General features: G+C 31.3%; 1 protein-coding gene and 1 long non-coding RNA gene across 2 annotated transcripts; both read right to left on the reverse strand.

Annotated features, from left to right (window-relative positions):
* Positions 1–238: 238 nt before the first annotated feature.
* LOC122854993 lies at positions 239–1,744 on the reverse strand. Its single transcript, XR_006374027.1, has 2 exons — positions 1,107–1,744; positions 239–877 (listed from the first exon to the last, which is right to left on the reverse strand). It is a non-coding gene; the product is annotated as an uncharacterized LOC122854993 (long non-coding RNA).
* A 7,458-nt stretch (positions 1,745–9,202) lies between these two features.
* On the reverse strand, positions 9,203–10,011 carry LOC122854986. The gene has a single exon (XM_044156056.1). It carries the CDS (start codon positions 9,842–9,844, stop codon positions 9,239–9,241), a length of 606 nt encoding a protein of 201 aa, XP_044011991.1. The 5' UTR covers positions 9,845–10,011; the 3' UTR covers positions 9,203–9,238.
* Positions 10,012–18,695: the final 8,684 nt, after the last annotated feature.

The raw sequence follows: 18,695 nt of genomic DNA on the forward strand, positions 1-18,695 counted from the left end.
CCGACAAAATTATTCCGGCATGAGATTGACGGCGGAAAAATTACTCCGCCATGAGATTGATGGCGGAGTAAATACTCCGGCATGAAAGTAATGTCGGAAAAATTAGTCCGCCACTAGTTTTATGCCGAAGCATTTTCTTCAGCATTCATCTTATGCCAGAATAATTACTCCGGCATAACATTAATGCCGGAGTAATTAATTCGGCATGAGATTACTAAAAAACCATGTAGAAATGTTATATGTTCATCAATTTTATCAAATATATTTATTTAAACTAACCATCACATTTAATGACTCAGAAAAACTAAAATTATATTTTCGGAATGTGGTACGTTTATAATTAACTGCTTTTCCAAGATCTATAAATTTATCATCAATCATATAATGTACACGCCATGATAAATCAGCAGCACATTGACGTATTTTGGCATAACACGTTGTTCAACATCTTCTCGTTGTAATAATGTTGCAATATACTAACACATGCATCAACAGCTAATAAACGAACAGAATCTTGTTCATCTCGTGCAAGTATAACAAACATTAGAATTGAATCAGATTTTAAATACTCAATTTTAACAACTTTCGCAAATTCTCCCAATTTCGATGATGCTGAACGTCGCCCCATTAGTGTATCATCTTAAGATGTCAATTGACATAAATTACAAAAATGATTTCTTAATTCAGCTATTGTTGCTGTACTTACACGTGGATAAGATACACTTATTAAACCACATGTCGATGTTCTTGACGTAAACCAATCACCAGATGCCAAACGTTGTACCAATGGAACAAAATGTATCAACTCACAACGAGTATGTTCAGCACAAAGTGCCAAGGCAATCGTTGAAAGTTTTTTGATTGAATTTAATCGCAGCTATAAAATAAAAATATATTCATTAATTGTAATAAAATAAAATGTTCATCATATTTACATTTTAAACAAATTTTAAGTCAACTGATATGATGAAATTAATATAAAAAAAAACCGCTCCAGTTATAACCTCATTGTTACAAACACTTGCTGACTAAGATCGAGTTATTTTTTTTTTTTCAAACATAAAAAACTTTGGTAATATTTGAAAAATAATAATTATTGTACTTACTTGTAAATTTTCATTTTATAAGTCATCGATCAGAACTGCAATTGGATAAAGACTGTCGTCCGTTGGTGAGTCGGCTGCTGCCATTTTGCTGAACCACAAATTTATCCAAACAGAATTCATTTATTCTGAGTGTTTTAATATTAGCCCTGGGCACAATATGGCTTTTTTTATTATTTTCTTTGTTTATTGATATGATTTTCCATTGCCTTATATACTAGGGCACAACACTACAACTTTTTTTTTTTAACAAGATAATGAATAAAAACAATCTACGTTGCTTCCACTGCTATGCTACAGTGGCGCACACATGTATATGAGTAGCGATGGTGAGCAGTAGAGGTGGTATTTCTGGCAGCCGTCCGGCGACTCGGCGAGGATTAGATTATAAATGTGTGAGCGAACTTGACAATTTTTTTTTTTTATAAAGCATGTGTATGTGCGGGGTTGGATGTGGTTCTCCATGAACCAAAAGAACACAAAAGAATAGATTGTCATATTATAAAAATGTTCAACCGATGAAAAATACTTCTATAGTTTGTCTGCTCAAAAATAGTATTTATTAATAACAATTGTAATATTTTCTCCGCCATCAATCCCATGCCGGAAAAATTTATCCGCCATCAATCTCATGCCGGAGTAATTTTCCCACCACCAATCTCATGCCGGAGTAATTTCTCCGCCATCAACCTCATGCCGGAATAATTTCTCCGCCATCAATTTCATGCCGGAGTAATTTCTCCGCCACCAACCTCATGCCGGAGTAGTTTCTCCGGAAATGGGCCAAAAACGGAGTAATGCCGGAGAAAGCCGGAGTAATGCCGGAGAAAGCCGGAAAAAGCCGGAGTAACGGCGGAGAAATATTTCTACCAGGGTTCTTACTATTTGTTTTTGTGACTTAGAAATTCTTATAGTCGTGTGTCGGTTTTGTGTCGTTTTTGTATGAGATCAGTGCACAATCCGACTATCGGCATTTTCGCTAGGGCAAGCATTCTGCGTCTTCGTTTTAGAAAAGTCGCAAGTGCCTGCGTCAGTGCCGAGTGACTCACGACGCGAATGCGAATCATCCTTGATGACTGCACCTGTGACATGTATTTTTACGTATATACATGTATTCGTATATATAAATGCATGTGTAACTTACATTACCGCCTAGACAAAAAATGCTATAGTCTAGTAAAGCGTTAATTTTAAAATATATTTCATTTGATATATCTGTTTATTAATATTAAAAATGCCAAAAACTGGCAAAAAAAACTGTTGACATGTCTTCAACAAAAAAAAAAAAGAGTTTTCAGATATCAAAAAAAATGGGAAAAATATGTTTGGGCTAAAGGTTAGGAAAAATATTTATAATCATGTTTATTTGATATATGTTTATATATATATATCCAGTGGTGGTTTCGGGGACATTTTTTTTTTTTGCGATTTTATTCAGTAATTGAACTTTGTACATCAATGTACATCCATGTATAAGACGATTTTATTGTATACACCAAAATAAAAAAATTTTTATCGATTGGTACTTTTGAGGACCATCGTTATGACACTGTTTCAACCCTTCACTTACCTTATTTATTCGAATCCTTTGTATTTTAGTATTGTGTTGGCATGAATTTAGAAGGTACAAAAAATAGAAGTAGTAAATTTTACATTTTTAATACATAAAATTTAAGATTTGACACAAGTCCTCAAAACAACCGATGCATGAAGAATTTATCTATGTAATGGTGGTTTCGAGGGCTTTTCTTTTTAAATTTTAATTATCCCTTTAATATAACCCAATGACTGTTTTGACGGTGGCAATAGTCCTTATATCTATTGATTAAAACTTATATTGAATAACAATTCATAAAATGTATCAGGGTCATATGATAAGACTTCTTTGTTATCGTTTTAACTTAATGTCCCCAAAACCTCCGATAGATTTTTTTTAAAAACTATGTAATGGAGGTTTCAAGGACTTTTCTTTTAAAAATTCACCCATCTTCTTAAAATACTCAATGACTGTTTTGACGGTGGCAATAGCCCTTATATCTATTGATTATTACTTATTTTGAATAACAATTCACAAAATGTATCAGGGCCATATGATAAGACTTCTTTGATATCGTTTTAACTTTATGTCCCCAAAACCTCCGATAGATTTTTTTAAAAAACTATGTAATGGAGGTTTCAAGGACTTTTCTGCTAAAAATTTACTTATCTTCCTAAAATAACTCAATGACGGTTTGACGGTGGCAAAAGTGCTTATATCTATTGATTAATACTTATATTGAATAATGATTTATAAAATGTATCAGGGCCATATGATAGGACTTCTTTGTTATCGTTTTAACTTGATGTCCCCAAAACCTCCAATAGATTTTTTTAAAAAACTATGTAATGGAGGTTTCAAGGACTTTTCTTTCAGAAATTCAATTATCACTTTAATTCAACCCAGTGACTGCCTTGACGGTTGCAATATTTCTTATATCTATTGATTAATACTTATATTGAATGACAATTTATAAAATGTGTTAGGGCCATATGATAGGACTTCGTTGTTAGTGTTTTAATTTGATGTCCTCAAATCCTCCGATAGATTTTTTTCGAAAGTTATGAAATCGAGGTTTTCAGAACTTTCTGCCCGGAATTTCAATGACCACATTAACATAAGTGAAATACTATTGTCACGGTGCCATTTTCTTTGTATTATTTTTACATGAAGTCCTCATATCCTCTGATACCTTTTTTTCGAAACTTATAAAGAGGTGATTTTAAGGACTGTATTTGGGTAAGATCCGTGCATCGATAACATAGATTTGAAAAAAATTAAATATGATAGCACTTGCGTGTAATGTAAGAAGAATTCGAAAACAAGGTTCTGAACATGAATTTAATGAAGATAAAACACTATTTATATATCTTACATGATGTCCTCGAACCCCTTTATTATATTTTTTTATCTAGATTATGTTGGTCGTTTTGAAGGCTCTTCATAGAACTTGATCGAACTAATCATAGAAAATAGAGTACAGAGTTATGACTGTTTGGAATACGTGTATAACATCATCTACTTCTACGAAGCGAACTGAAACCGAGAAAATCGAGAGAAAATGGAAAAATATCATAGAATAAAGAAAATATTAGAAGAAAAATTTTTGAACTTGCAATTAAAGAGTTCTGAAAGTAAACATACAATGCGCCATTTTTTAAGTCATACTTAACGATTGTATGAATTTCAGTTTGGGTTTCATGTTCCTAAAAGCACTAACGGAAAAAGTTTATGGATTGGTACGTTCCGTAGACACCAAAAAAAATTAAATAGAACTTGTAACAAAGACAACGAACTTTCTCTGAATACCTACTGTCTAACGAATAGTTTCAGTTATTGCTATCGAAACGAATTCAGTTTCGGTTTTCCCGAAGGTATCTAAGAATTTCTAATGCTACTTAATCAAGGCGGTATCTCGTTGTTCAGGCTACTGGTGATCAATCATTTCTGAGATTCCGGAAAACCGGAAAAGATTGTCTCAGCTTTCCATGTTAAAAGAGTACAAAACGACCGTCTTTCCAGTCAACGCGTTTTTCGTCGGAGAATTTCCTCATATTTTGGTTTTATGTGATAGTCCTTATGATTCGATTCGTCCAATAAATTATTAAAACTATAACAAATTACAGTGTAGAAGAATGGCCTTATTTCAAGTTTAAAAGATTTATTTCATAATTTCCGGTATAGGCTGCAAGTCCTCAAAACCACCGTTCTACGAATAAAAAACTTTCGTAGTATGGTGGTTTTGACGACGTCTCAAAATTACGTCGTTGATTCCGTTTTGATTTAAGTATGGTTTGAGATTATCAGAAAAGTTCTATGGAATTTCTGAACCCGCACGTTCCGCGTACACCAAGAACGTCTAACAAATAGTTTCAGTTATTGCTATCGAAACGAATTCAGTTTCGGTTTTCCCGAAGGTATCTAAGAATTTCTAATGCTACTAAATCAAGGCGATATCTCGTTGTTCAGGCTACTGGTTCAAGGTGATCAATCATTTCTGAGGTTCCGGAAAACCGGAAAAAATTGTCTCAACTTTCCATGTTAAAAGAATACAGAACGACCGTCTATCCAGTCAACGCGTTTTTCGTCGGAGAATTTTTCTTATATTTTGGTTTCATGCGATAGTCCTTATGATTCGATTCGTCCAATGAATTATTAAGACTATAACAAATTACAGTGTAGAAGAATGGCCTCTTTTCAAGTTTAAAATATTTATTTTATACTTTCCGGTATAGGCTGCAAGTCCTCAAAACTACCGTTCTACGGATAAAAAACTTTCGTAGTATGGTGGTTTTGAGGACATCTCAGAATTACGTTGTTGATTCCGTTTTGATTTGAGTATGGTTTGAGATTATTAGAAAGGTTCTATAAAATTTCCAAACCCGCACGTTCCGTCGACACCAAGAAAGTTTGAGTAGAACTTGTAACATAGACAACGGTTTTTCTCTAAATACTTACTGTCTAACAAATAGTTTCAGTTATTGTTATCGAAACGAATTAAGTTTTGGTTTTCCCGACGGTATCTAAGAATTTCTAATGCTACTAAATTAAGGCAGTATCTCGTTGTTCAGGCTACTGATTCAAGGTGATCAATCATTTCTGAGGTTCCGGAAAACCGGAAGAAATTGTCTCAACTTTCCATGTCGAAAAAATACAGAACGACCGTCTTTCCAGTCAACGCGTTTTCCGTCGGAGAATTTCCTTATATTCTGGTCTCGTGTGATAGTCTTTAGGATTTGATTTGTCCAATAAATTATCAAGACTATAATAAATTCCAGTGTAAAAGAATGGCCTTATTTCGAGTTTGAAATATTTATTTTATAATTACCGGTATAGGCTGCAAGTCCTTAAAACCACCGTTCTCCGAATAAAAAACTTTCGTAGTATGGTGGTTTTGAGGACGTCTCGAAATTACGTCGTTAATTCCGTTTTGATTCAAGTATGGATTGAGATTATCAGAAAGGTTCTATGAAATTTCCAAACCCGCACGTTCCGTCGACACCAGGAAAGTTTGAGTAGAACTTGTAACATAGACAACGGTCTTTCTCTAAATACTTACTGTCTAACAAATAGTTTCAGTTATTGTTATCGAAACGAATTAAGTTTTGGTTTTCCCGACGGTATCTAAGAATTTCTAATGCTACTAAATTAAGGCAGTATCTCGTTGTTCAGGCTACTGATTCAAGGTGATCAATCATTTCTGAGGTTCCGGAAAACCGGAAGAAATTGTCTCAACTTTCCATGTCGAAAAAATACAGAACGACCGTCTTTCCAGTCAACGCGTTTTTCGTCGGAGAATTTCCTTATATTCTGGTCTCGTGTGATAGTCTTTAGGATTTGATTTGTCCAATAAATTTTCAAGACTATAATAAATTCCAGTGTAGAAGAATGGCCTTATTTCGAGTTTGAAATATTCATTCTATAATTTCCGGTATAGGCTGCAAGTCCTTAAAACCACCGTTCTACGACTAAAAAAATTTCGTAGTATGGTGGTTTTGAGGACGTTTTGAAATTACGTCGTGAATTCCGTTCATGATTGAGTATCGTTTAAGATTATCAGAAAGGTTCTATGAAATTTCTAAACCTTTACGTTCTGTGGACACAAAGAAAACTTCAGTAGAACTCGTAACAAATTTTAGCATATGTTCTCGAAACAACCATTCTACAATTATAAAAATTGTATGTCACGGTGCTTTCGAGGACTTTCAACAATTATTTGATGAACAATTTTTTTTGTATTTTCCGAAAAAACTTGTTGTTATGTCTCATAGATTACAGATATCCCTAAAGATTATTAAAAACGAGTACACTTTATCTGCATATTCCTGTGCATTTTCTATTTTTACAGAATGTCCTCAAAACTGCCAATAGCTGGAGATACGAAATCCGTAAAATGGTGGTTTTGGGGACATTAAGATTAAAGTCGAATCGACAGTTATTATCCAGTCGACTGCAATTTCAACGATGAATTTTATGAAAAGGGAAGAATCTTATTGAGAACTGCCAGAAAATTCATATCGAAATTCATAAATTCGACTGTTCTATCGAATTGAGGTTCAACAAATTAAGTCCTCAAAACTGCCTCTGTGTGAAAAAAAGGTAGTTATTGGTGGTTTTGGGGACATGCAATATTAAAACAGATATAATTATGTTAAATGTTATTATAAAGCATAGTGATATTTTTTTTATACTGAAAATTCACTGAGAACATGTTTGTAGTTTGAATTGAATCGTAAAAATGCATTTAGCGCAGTAATCTTGCTTTTTTATCAAAAGTCCTTGAAACCTCCAGTAGATCGAAAAATGATGTTCTTGGAATGGAGGTTTCAGGGACACACGAAAAAATTCTTATTTTGGTAAATAATTGAATTTTTTCATCGAATCATTACTATTTATAGTTTAAGATGGAATCAATTGAAGATAAATCGGTCGTAATACCTACTTCACATTTCAATTTATGAAAATTATACCTGGTAAAATAAAAAGTCCTCAAAACCACCAGAGCATATTTTTCAAATGGGGTTTTGAGGACCGTCCTCAAAACCACCAAATGTCCTCAAAACCACCATTGTATATATGAAGTAGTCCCCGAAACCACCACTGTATGTATATATATGAATATATAGAATATCATAAATTAAACTGTACTAATCAAAATGAAGCATGGTGTAAAGCTTGCAAAATATCTTTACGTGCTTATTGTACTGACTTGGAACGTCATTCAGCATGTCGTGTGCATAGAGAAAATATTTTAGCATGAGCATTACCAAAGAAAAACACAACTATAAATTTTGGTACGTGTGGGATATTTGTTTTTTTTGTTCAACGAATTTTAGATAATGTAATATAATGTGATTCATTTTTCAGTTGCTCCAACAGTCACTGATGAGATGAAAAAGCTTGACATAAAGTTGTCAGTATTTACAGCTAAACATATGTCAATATCTGCAATTGATGATCTCAGTGAAATACTTAAATTACATGGTAAAGATACTGTATTTGAAAATTCAGGTTTACACCGTACAAAATGATCAAGTATAGTTTGATAATTGGTGAGCAATACATAAGCCAAAAATTATTTCAATAAAAATACATCATATATTTTATTTTTAAGCCAGCAAAAGACTATTTAATTTCAAAATATTTTTATAAAAAATGTAAAGTTAATATGTTTATTATTGAAATAAATATAATTTATTTAATATTTAATATTATAAAATAAAATATAGGTGTGTTATGTATTATTATTCGTCCAATTTAAATCCAGTCATACATACAATTTTAACATATATACCATGGTAGAAATATACTATATAATAATGTAGTATATAACTATATACTAATATATTTCTACCATGCATATATACTATGAATTAAATTGGTCATCTTTACGTTTATAAAGTTGGATGAAAGATGGCGATATGTGGCGTTTTGAAGGTAAGGAGATGGCGATACGATGCTCTGAAAAACTGGTAACCCTGCCTATATGTACTATTGGATTTTCGCGAATGTGTTGAATGATCATAAAAAAAGAGGATAAAATAATCGATTAATAATGAACAATAATCGAATAAACGGAAAAAAAATCATAATTTTCATGATAAAACGTTGAAAATGTCACTTTTGTCCACATCTACAACGATGCAGAAAAAAGTTACATCTTATTACTGAAAGTTGAAGATTAACATTTCAGACTATCACTAACAATTTTCAATGATCGCCAACGATAAAATAATTCTATTATGTAACATAATACAATTTATGTTAGATCGTTGTCGATAATCAGCGATAGTCGTTGATGTGGACCATGAAGACTAGAGAGTTCTCTAGTCTTCATGATGTGGACAAAAATGACGTAATTCTTGGACGATCGTCAAAGATCACGAATTTTTTTTTCGGTTCGCTCGTCTTTATTCGAATAGAGATATCTCTATCTTTACGCGCTCATAGGATATTGAGTCTTCATGAAGTCATTTTAAAAACACGGAAAATGTATAAATAGCATCATTCTATAAGTTTTATTGATGTCAATCTTGTAGGTTTACATTACAGTTGTATCATTAAAGTTAACAGTAAGTCTGCTATTTAGTATTAATCTTTACTCATCCTCTCTTGGTTTCACAATATATTGTCCCTCATCACAATCACTTTCAATGACAAGACAGTATTTTTCGATCTGATAACCGGTTATTTCGTATTGACCAAGGCAAGTGATTTTCAATTCGAGGTGAATGAAACCAACTCTATTTTTTCCAAGATCATTAATGCTATAGTTGCGAATAAATAGATATGGTTCTGGTGAATTTGGTTGATTGTTTATTTTTATCAAATTTTGATAGCAAGGACAACCAGACAGTAATAGAATCTTTTGTGCAATTGGATATTTATCATCATTTAAAAATATACCAATACATACTGTCGTTGTCTGCATTTTTTGTACAAGAAAGTCTGATCTTTCACTGAATAGACAAGATATACTCGATGATAAAATCAAAGAACTATTTGTTAGAGAACTGTTTCGGCTTTTTTCTAATTTCAATTTACTTGCGGTTATTTCAAATATTGGTAATGTTAGAAACTTTATTTTTATGTTCATCAAGTCTTTGTTGTAGTGATTGAAATTTTCGTGTTGTAGCTGCAGGTAGCTGAGTGTTAGTTCAAGTGAATAAAGCTGGTGTCTGTTAGTAACATCGAAAAAATCCATTATCTATGATGAAAAGAATTTCTTAAACAGATATTGGTATTTAATTTTATTATATTCAGAAATTCTTTTTTTTCGAGCTTTTGGTTGAATAGGATTAACAGACCAAAATAATTATCACTGATTCGAAGAAATTTTATTAAATGATTATCCAATTCAGTTGTTAACGATGTTGAGTACCGAAAGCACGTCTTAAAAACACAGTTATATATGACGTTGCCATAGAGAAGTTAACTCGACATATAACAATGGACGTGACCAGCAGTCCAATTCACAGGGCAAAATAAATTTTACACTTTAGGGCAGAGTTGCCAGATTAGTGGTCTTCGATTTTTGCCGATGTATCGACAAGCCGATTTTAAATCGGAAAGTATCGATTACTTTTACTCGATACTTTTTTTGGGCCGATGTATCGATTCTCGATACTTTTTTTCAAGAATCGGAAAAAAAAATCGGGTGTACTGAGCCAAGAAAAAATATGAAATCACTTGGTTAATTTTTTTTATTTTGGATTTTTTTTTCTATTTTTATTTGTTTGCAAATTATGGTTCTATTATATTAGAAAAAAAAAAATAGTGTTTTTACCATTTTTCACTAAAGTGATGATTTCTTCACCGTAACGTATGGCCTACCGTGAAATGGAATTTTTTCAAATTCAATTAACAAATCAATAAATAGTTGTATAAATAAATAAAATTTTTTTTTTTTTTAAATTTTCTCAATATTCTCATGAATATATAGTTTAAAAAAAATAAAAATATTATAATCAAATGATAATTCATTCGGAAAAAAAAAAAAAAGTACTCGACACTTAAGTATCGAGTACTATTTTTGGCCGATGCATCGACTTTCCGATTCTTAAAAAAAAAAGTATCGATACTCCGATTCCGATACTTTTTTCAAGAATCGAAGACCACTATGCCAGATGCTCGGGCAGTGAAAGAGCCACCTAGTGGCGCTGAAAGGGCCAACAGGGGCCATTTTTTAGTGATCAAAGCGCCAACCGAAGCGCCAGATTTCAATTTATTTTTATTAAGAAAAACACATACAGGAAAATTTTTTTATTATTTTTTTATTATCTTTATTAATATATATTTCATATAATTATAAAGTGTAATAATTAATATACTATTGCATATTTTTTTTTTTTTAATAATACTCATGGTGGTCAACTCAATGATCATACCAACTTCCAGCTATGGTGCACCAACATATTTTTATATATAATATATATATATTCTTTATATATATATAATTGTTTCCCTGTTTTTTTTTTTTTTTTTTTGTTTCTTTCTGTCCCGACCGGGATTCGAACCTACGACCATACCTAAACCTATTGAACCTAAAATCTAAAACCTAGTGCGTTATCCCCTAAGCCATCGCGCGTTATTGAGTAAGAAAAAAATTTTCGTCCTTATTAATAATGACCCTCGAAAATTAAAAGAAAAAAGATTTGTTAATTATTGAAATGAATAAATCGAGACAAGAATGAATGTGAAGAGAATTAAAGTGATACATATATGAAATAAAATATTTATTTCATAAATATTATGTATGTAATTTAAATAAAATAAATAAAAAATGTCCAAGGAAAAGCAGTAGCTAAGGAAAAGATGTAGCTAAGGAATTAATGTGACTAAGGAATTAATGTTGCCAAAGAATTATATTTCAAGGAAATAATTCATTAGTCACATTAATTCCTTAGCTACATCTTTTCCTTAGCAACATCTTTTCCTTAGCTACTGCTTTTCCTTGGACATTTGTATTTTTAAAAAATAAATTTACATGTATTTTATTTATAAAATAAATAAAAAATGTCCAAGGAAAAGCAGTAGCTAAGGAATTAATGTGACTAAGGAATTTATGTTGCCAAAGAATTATATTTCAAGGAAATAATTCATTAGTCACATTAATTCCTTAGCTACTGCTTTTTCTTGGACGATTGTATTTTTAACAAATAAATTGACATGTATTTCATTTATAAAATAAATAAAAAATGTCCAAGGAAAAGCAGTAGCTAAGGAAAAGTAGTGGCTAAGGAATTAATGTTGCCAAAAAATTATGTTTCAAGGAAATAATTTCTTAGCCACATTAATTCCTTTTATAAAATAATATGTGGCTACATTCTTTTCTTAGACCTTTTTTCTATAGCTTATTATTCATTTAAATTAATCAATTACCTAAATATAGTTATTACAATCATCAAAAGAAAATTCAATTTAGCGGGTAAGAAAGAATCGCGACAGATAACGTAGAAATAAACCGATTTACCATCTCAATACAATATGGCGGGCTAAACTTATACTCACTAGACTCAGTCTAGGGTCCCTCGTGGGAAATAAGCCCACTTAAAAATACATGTAGTGCTATAGGGATCTGACCTATGGGCGGGGTTTAGTAGCACCTACACACACTCACCGTGTCCGTGTGCCAATATGGCGCATTCCAAATGGTTTTTGGCGCTCTATTTGAATGATAAATACAGTGTTATTTGAGTCTTATATTTTTATCATATTATTATGGATCATTTTTAATCAATTTTTTCTACAATAACAGACGGTTTACTGTTTCCAAGTTTTTGTTTTTGATTAGGCATTTATTGGGCTTTAAAAATATATGAAATATTCAATTAAAATTTTTTTCCAGTAAGATTGATAGAATTCTCTACTAAACATATATATTTAGTTTTTTTTATACGCTCTGAAAAAATACCAGCCCCGACATTCATTTTTTAATTATCAATTTATTTATTGTTATCTATAATCATTATTATAATATTAAATCTGTATACGTATTTTGACACTTGACTACGACTCACACCACTCCACTATTTGTATGTGTTGGTATGCCCTGTATGTGTTATATTATTGTTATGATTCCGACCATTCGGAAATAGTTTACGATTCGGCCACCAGATGCCATGGTGAATAGGTCAGAACCCTATACCCCTGCATCAGTGTTGGGTAGGTATGATACCGGTGTATCATACAGCAGTATCATACACTGTATCATACAGTATGATACATCTCCATTATCATACGCCATGTATCATACATTAAGAGCGCCTCTACATTTCACTTTTTAAACTATTTTACTGACGCCATTTTGCCTATCCGCCATTATACACATATTTGGCGCCCAAAAACAATATGTTAACATCCAACATAATATGTAATCTCAAGAATTTATAAATATTCATTAATAAATCAACTAACGAAAAATGATTGTGTGTATTTTACTTGAATAATCTCAAAAATTACAATAAAAAAATGAGATAATAGCCATGATATGTGGGCAAGGAGGGTTTTGACAAGTTCTAAGGAACATCATGAAATGCCAAGAAAAAAGATAGTTTCATTAGCTTGCAAAAAAAAAATAATAAATACAGTAATTAAGAGATTATAATCACACAGATAATTCAACTCAATAATCACTTAATATCACAAATATATTTTCCCTGTCGTTCTTCATGAGAAACGTATTATATTAATCTGGGAGACCTATTTGCCAAGTTGACCTCTTTCATCATATTAGCATACTTGAATACATTCCAGGCGAACTTATGAGTCATTTTTTTAAAGAAGTCATAATAATAACTGTTGAATCATTTTCTCGTATAATGTTTTAATTCTAATAAAACTTTTTATACACGTTGATGAATTTATTTATTATTTATCGTGTAATAAAAAAAAAAGTTTGACAGCTGTGTACAGTGGTGTGAGTGAGAGTTTGATAAATCATTTAGTTCATTTTATAAAAAAAGAGGGCACTTTCAACTATCATACACTTTATGTAGTATGATACGTATCATACGTATGATTGTATGATACCCCGAAAATCGTCGAATTACCCATCACTGCCCTGCATATGTATGTCTATTGATGTCTATTGTGAATAATTGGAGCGATTAGAGCCCTACTGATGCAAGCTCGAAAATAAAATTTGGAAAAAATGATGAAATAGTATATGAGAAAGCAATATTAGTATTAACATCGAAAAAAAACTTGTTTTGGTAATCTAGCATTATTAATATATTTATTAATTTTTTCTTTTTTTTGTAGAAAGACAATTTATAATGTTTCATTGCATTATTTTGAAAATTGTAAGCTCCCTAAAATAACCTAAATAAAGTTCTGTCATCTAACGTATCAAATGGATTGGATACTTTACTAATCATATTATTTCTTCTCATATTATAAATACGTAATATATTCTATGTTTATCTTCTTCTCCTTCGTCTACATTATTCAAGTGGGCTCCAACAATAGCAAACACATGATGCAATAAACCAAGTGCAATAACAGATTGAGCACTCCTTTGTTGTTTATAAATGGTCGTATACGGTGTACATATATAATCGATGTGAACTCCAACGTAACACAGAAAAAATGAGCTCTCTAGTCATGAGTTACATTTAGCACCCTGGTGAAAAAAAACTGGCAGAATCTGGCAGTTGTTCCAAAAACCGGTCTAAATTTGTAAGAATCTGGCAGAATCTGTAAGAATCTGACAGAATCTGGCAGTTGTTCCAAAAACCGGTCTAAATCTGTAAGAATCTGCAAGAACCTGACGGAATCTGGCAGTTGTTCCAAAAACCGGTCTAAATCTGTAAGAATCTGTCAGAATCTGTGAGAATCTGCCATAATCTGTAAGAATCTGTCATAATCTGCCATAATCTGCCAGAATCTGTAAGGATCTGCCAGAATCTGCCAGACTATTTTTACCAAAAAATTCTAAAAAAAAAAAAAATTCTAGACGAATTATTGTGGTTATTATAAACATCACGGTAAGGTATCAAGAAACTTCAATCTCAAAGCGTTGCATTTTTTTTTAAACTTGAATATGTTTTTTAAATTTTTATAAGTATCATAATCTCAGTTCCTATATATGTGAATTAACTCTGACGTGAGCACATGTGAGAATCGTCGAATAACAACTAACGTAAAATAATGATAAATGAGCTATAAAAGAATAAATTATAACATACTAATAGTTCGATGACGACTTGATGTCTCCTAATCAGTTGTATTAATTCAAAAAAATCAATTTATTGAAAAAAAAACAATAATTATAAATTGAACTGGCAGAATCTGGCAGACTGTTGGAAATCAAATATGTGGCTGACAGAATCTGGCAGAATCTGGCATGCTGTTGAAAGTCGAATATGTGGCTGACAGAATCTGGCAGAATCTAGCAGACTGTTAAGATCGAGTATTTGGCTGGCAAAACCTGACAGAAACTGACAGAATCTGGCAGACTGTTGAAAACCGAATATTTGGCTGGCAGAATCTGCCAGATTTTTTCATTTTTCGTCGAATCTTGCAGAATCTGCCAGATCTTTTTCACCAGGGCATAGAGGTTTGACAAGAAGTTTTTCAAGCGCCACCATCGAAAAAAAAGGCCCTAAAGTGTAAAATTTATTTTGCCCTGTGAATTGGACTGCGGGCTTCCGTAGAATTGGACTGCAGAACACCAAGTTCATGAAAGAAAGCAGTGGAAAGCAGCTTATATCTTTGTTAATGGTTTACATGAAATCTGTCGCTCCTTTCTTTGGCCGGTTTCACCATAGGTGCGTTCGTTCACTATTCACACCGAGCGTATACAAGGAAGCGTTAGAGTTACTATTTATTTCTTGCTATTTGTTTTTTTTTTCAGTTCTTTCGCTCTCTCATTATTAATAGTCGACTGCCAGAAAGCAATGCGCATAGTCGTTCATAAATGGCGTGGTCGTTGATGCTTAATTATATAAAATTTTACATATTATGAAGATAGTTTGATTTATTGTTATTATATATATTTATTGTTAATTAAAAAAAAAAAAAGTGTTCTAGTCGAGTTTAATAATGAGATAGACCCTGATGATTCAGAAGTGACTGTAACTGTTTGTCAATGGATTGAGTGTCATCATGTTTCATTGGCTTGGTTTATATCTTTGTTTAAAAAATGAATATTATTGTACAATAGATAAAAAGACTCGTTACAGCAATAAATAAATAAAATAAATCAATTATATACAATGTTATACTTACATATATAATAAAATCTATACAGGACTATTCTATAGAGTTTTTATAATATTTCTATAAAAACTATTCTATAGGAAAAATTTTATAAAACATTCCGTTTCGGATATTTTATAAAAATCATTCAAAATTCTATAGAAGAATATTTTTATAGAACAGCGTATTATTATGATTATGATATATACAAATCATTTTTTTTTTATAAAAATAATCCTATAAACCAAATCCTGTAAAAAATTAATAAATTCATTCTATAAAAAACAACCACAAATTTTATAGAATTTATTCTATAAAAAAAGCGCCAAATCTATATAAGAATTTGTATAAAAATTTTTATAGAAATGTTTATAAAACTTTTTGCTACGTGTATTTAAAACTCTTGTTCGTCGAACTGAACGTATTAAACTATTATTTTTTGGCAACCTGGTAGCAACAAGAGATTCAACAGCTTCAACAACAATGTTCATTGTATTTTCGTTTGAACGATGAGCTCTTTTTTTAATAATATCCCTGGTAGAAATTATTTTCAGAATATGACTAGAAACTAGATATTTGTGATAGTTCCAATCCATTTTCTAGCCAGTTTCTGGGGTAAGAACTAGGCATTTTTCTGGCTAGTTGAGACGGTTGTATTGACATTTTATTCCTAGTTTAGCTAACTATAAAAAATATCTATTAATTAGACAGTTTATATCTAGTTTCGCTAGATACTAAAATGAAAAAATAATGATAATAACTATAAGCTTTTTATATTTTTTTTTTTTTTTGTACAAATGGCCGTAACCAGGATTGAACCCCTCTCTACCTATCTACCTATCTATACCTAAATTCTAAAAGCGAGTGTTTTACCCCTAAGCCAACGCGCGTTAACGTGATGATTAGAAAATTTTCGTCCTTATTAAGAAAGACCCTCAATACATACAAAAAAATACGTATTTTCATGAATAAATTAAATGAATCAAAATATAAATTTATATAAAAAATAAAAAAAAAATTCATCAATATTTTTTTTTTTTTTTAAACCAACCCTGGTGAAAATATTTCTCCGCGATTTCTCCTGAATTTCTCCGCGATTACTCCGAATTTCTCCGCATTTACTCCGAATTTGTCCGTGATTACTCCGAATTTCTCCCAAATTGACCCATGCGGAGAAATGAGTGGAGAAAGGTATCAAAATTTTTTTCCGAATTTTCTCCGAATCGACTTGGGTGGAGAAACGTTCGGAAATATTTTTCCACGATGAGAATACGCGGAGAAACATGTGAAAAAAAAAATTTACCGCGGAGAAATTTTTTACGAATTTTCTCCGAATCGATTTGGGCGGAGAAACGTTCGGAAATATTTTTCCGCGATAAGAGTACGCGGAGAAACGTGTGAAAATAAAAAAAAATTATCACAGAGAAATTCTTCCGAAATCAACGACGAGGAGAAAATTTTTCCACTTATTTTCCCACATTCATCAATTTGATGAAACGATCACGGGAGTTTTGTAGACCAAGTACCTCAGGTATATCAACTTTTTTGAAAAAAAGTGTCTTCGAATTTTCATTTTTTTCAAAAAAAATAAACATCATTATGCTTTGCGTTATGTAACAATTAATAATTAGTCATTCTTTTTTCAAATAATTGAAAATTGAAAAAGTTGGAAAAAAATTGAACAAATGGTGGAGAAAGTTGGAGAAAGGGTGGAGAGATTCGTCCGCCATTTCTCCAACCGTGTGAAAAAATAATTTTACTGAGAAATTTTTCTTTCGTTTCTCCGAATAAACTTGAGTAAGGAAACATTCGGAAATATTTCTCCGCGAAAAAAAACACACGCGGAGAAACATGTGAAAAAAATAATTTTACCGCGGGGAAATTCTTCCGAAATCAACGAGGAGGAGAAAATTTTTCCACTCATTTCTCCGCATGGGTCAATTTAGGAGAAACTCGGAGTAATCGCGGAGAAATTCGGAGTAACCGCGGAGAAATTCGGAGTAATCACGGAGAAATTCGGAAAAATTCGGAGAAATATTTTCACCAGGGAAGTATTAAACGAAAAATAATATCGTGACTGTTTTCTGTATAGACAATAGGGTAATATATTATCAAAATTGTTAAAGTTTTCTAATTGGACTCTCTTTTAGTTGTGCATGAATCAATAATACTTTTAATTAATAATATTCCAGTTTTATTGTCTACAAAATACACTCCCAATGTCTTTTTTCAATGAATACTTGGTTTAAAAAAAAAAAAAAAAAATACTAATAAATTTTGTTTTTATTTTTTATATAGATTCATATTTTGATTCATTTAAGTTATTTATAAAAATATGTATTTTTTTGAGTGTGTTGGAGGTCTTTCTTAATAAGGACGAAAATTTTCTAACCTCCATGTTAAGTTGTACAAAAAAAAAATCAGATTAAAAATCTTGACCAGATAAGAGACATGTTCTAAATAATATTTCACAGGTTTTCGGTATATTCAATAAAACGATCGCATTATTATTATTATTGTTTATTATAACAATAATAAACTTTTTTAATAACGCAAGTGTTTATAAATGTTTATATGTGCATAAATGTATGTATCAACACGTACAAAAAAATCCTATAAGTCACACTTATAGGAGAGACTTATACCCGCGTGGAAATATATACATCTAAAATATACGTAAAAATGTATCCAACATACATTTTGGAAACATTCCCTTTATATCCAGATATACCTCAGATATTGGGAATTCGCCGTACGGCGTATATATAGATATATCTGTGGATATATCCAAAATCTATATTTACGAGATATATGTGGATATATTTCGATATATCTAAGATATATAATTTTTATTT

This window comes from Aphidius gifuensis, linkage group LG4, assembly GCF_014905175.1.
Source record: "Aphidius gifuensis isolate YNYX2018 linkage group LG4, ASM1490517v1, whole genome shotgun sequence".
In the NCBI taxonomy this organism is placed as follows: Eukaryota; Metazoa; Arthropoda; class Insecta; order Hymenoptera; family Braconidae; genus Aphidius; species Aphidius gifuensis.

Bases quoted from the DNA above. Each gene is read 5' to 3' on its own strand.
- LOC122854986 (XM_044156056.1), bottom strand. From the start codon at position 9,844: ATGGATTTTTTCGATGTTACTAACAGACACCAGCTTTATTCACTTGAA.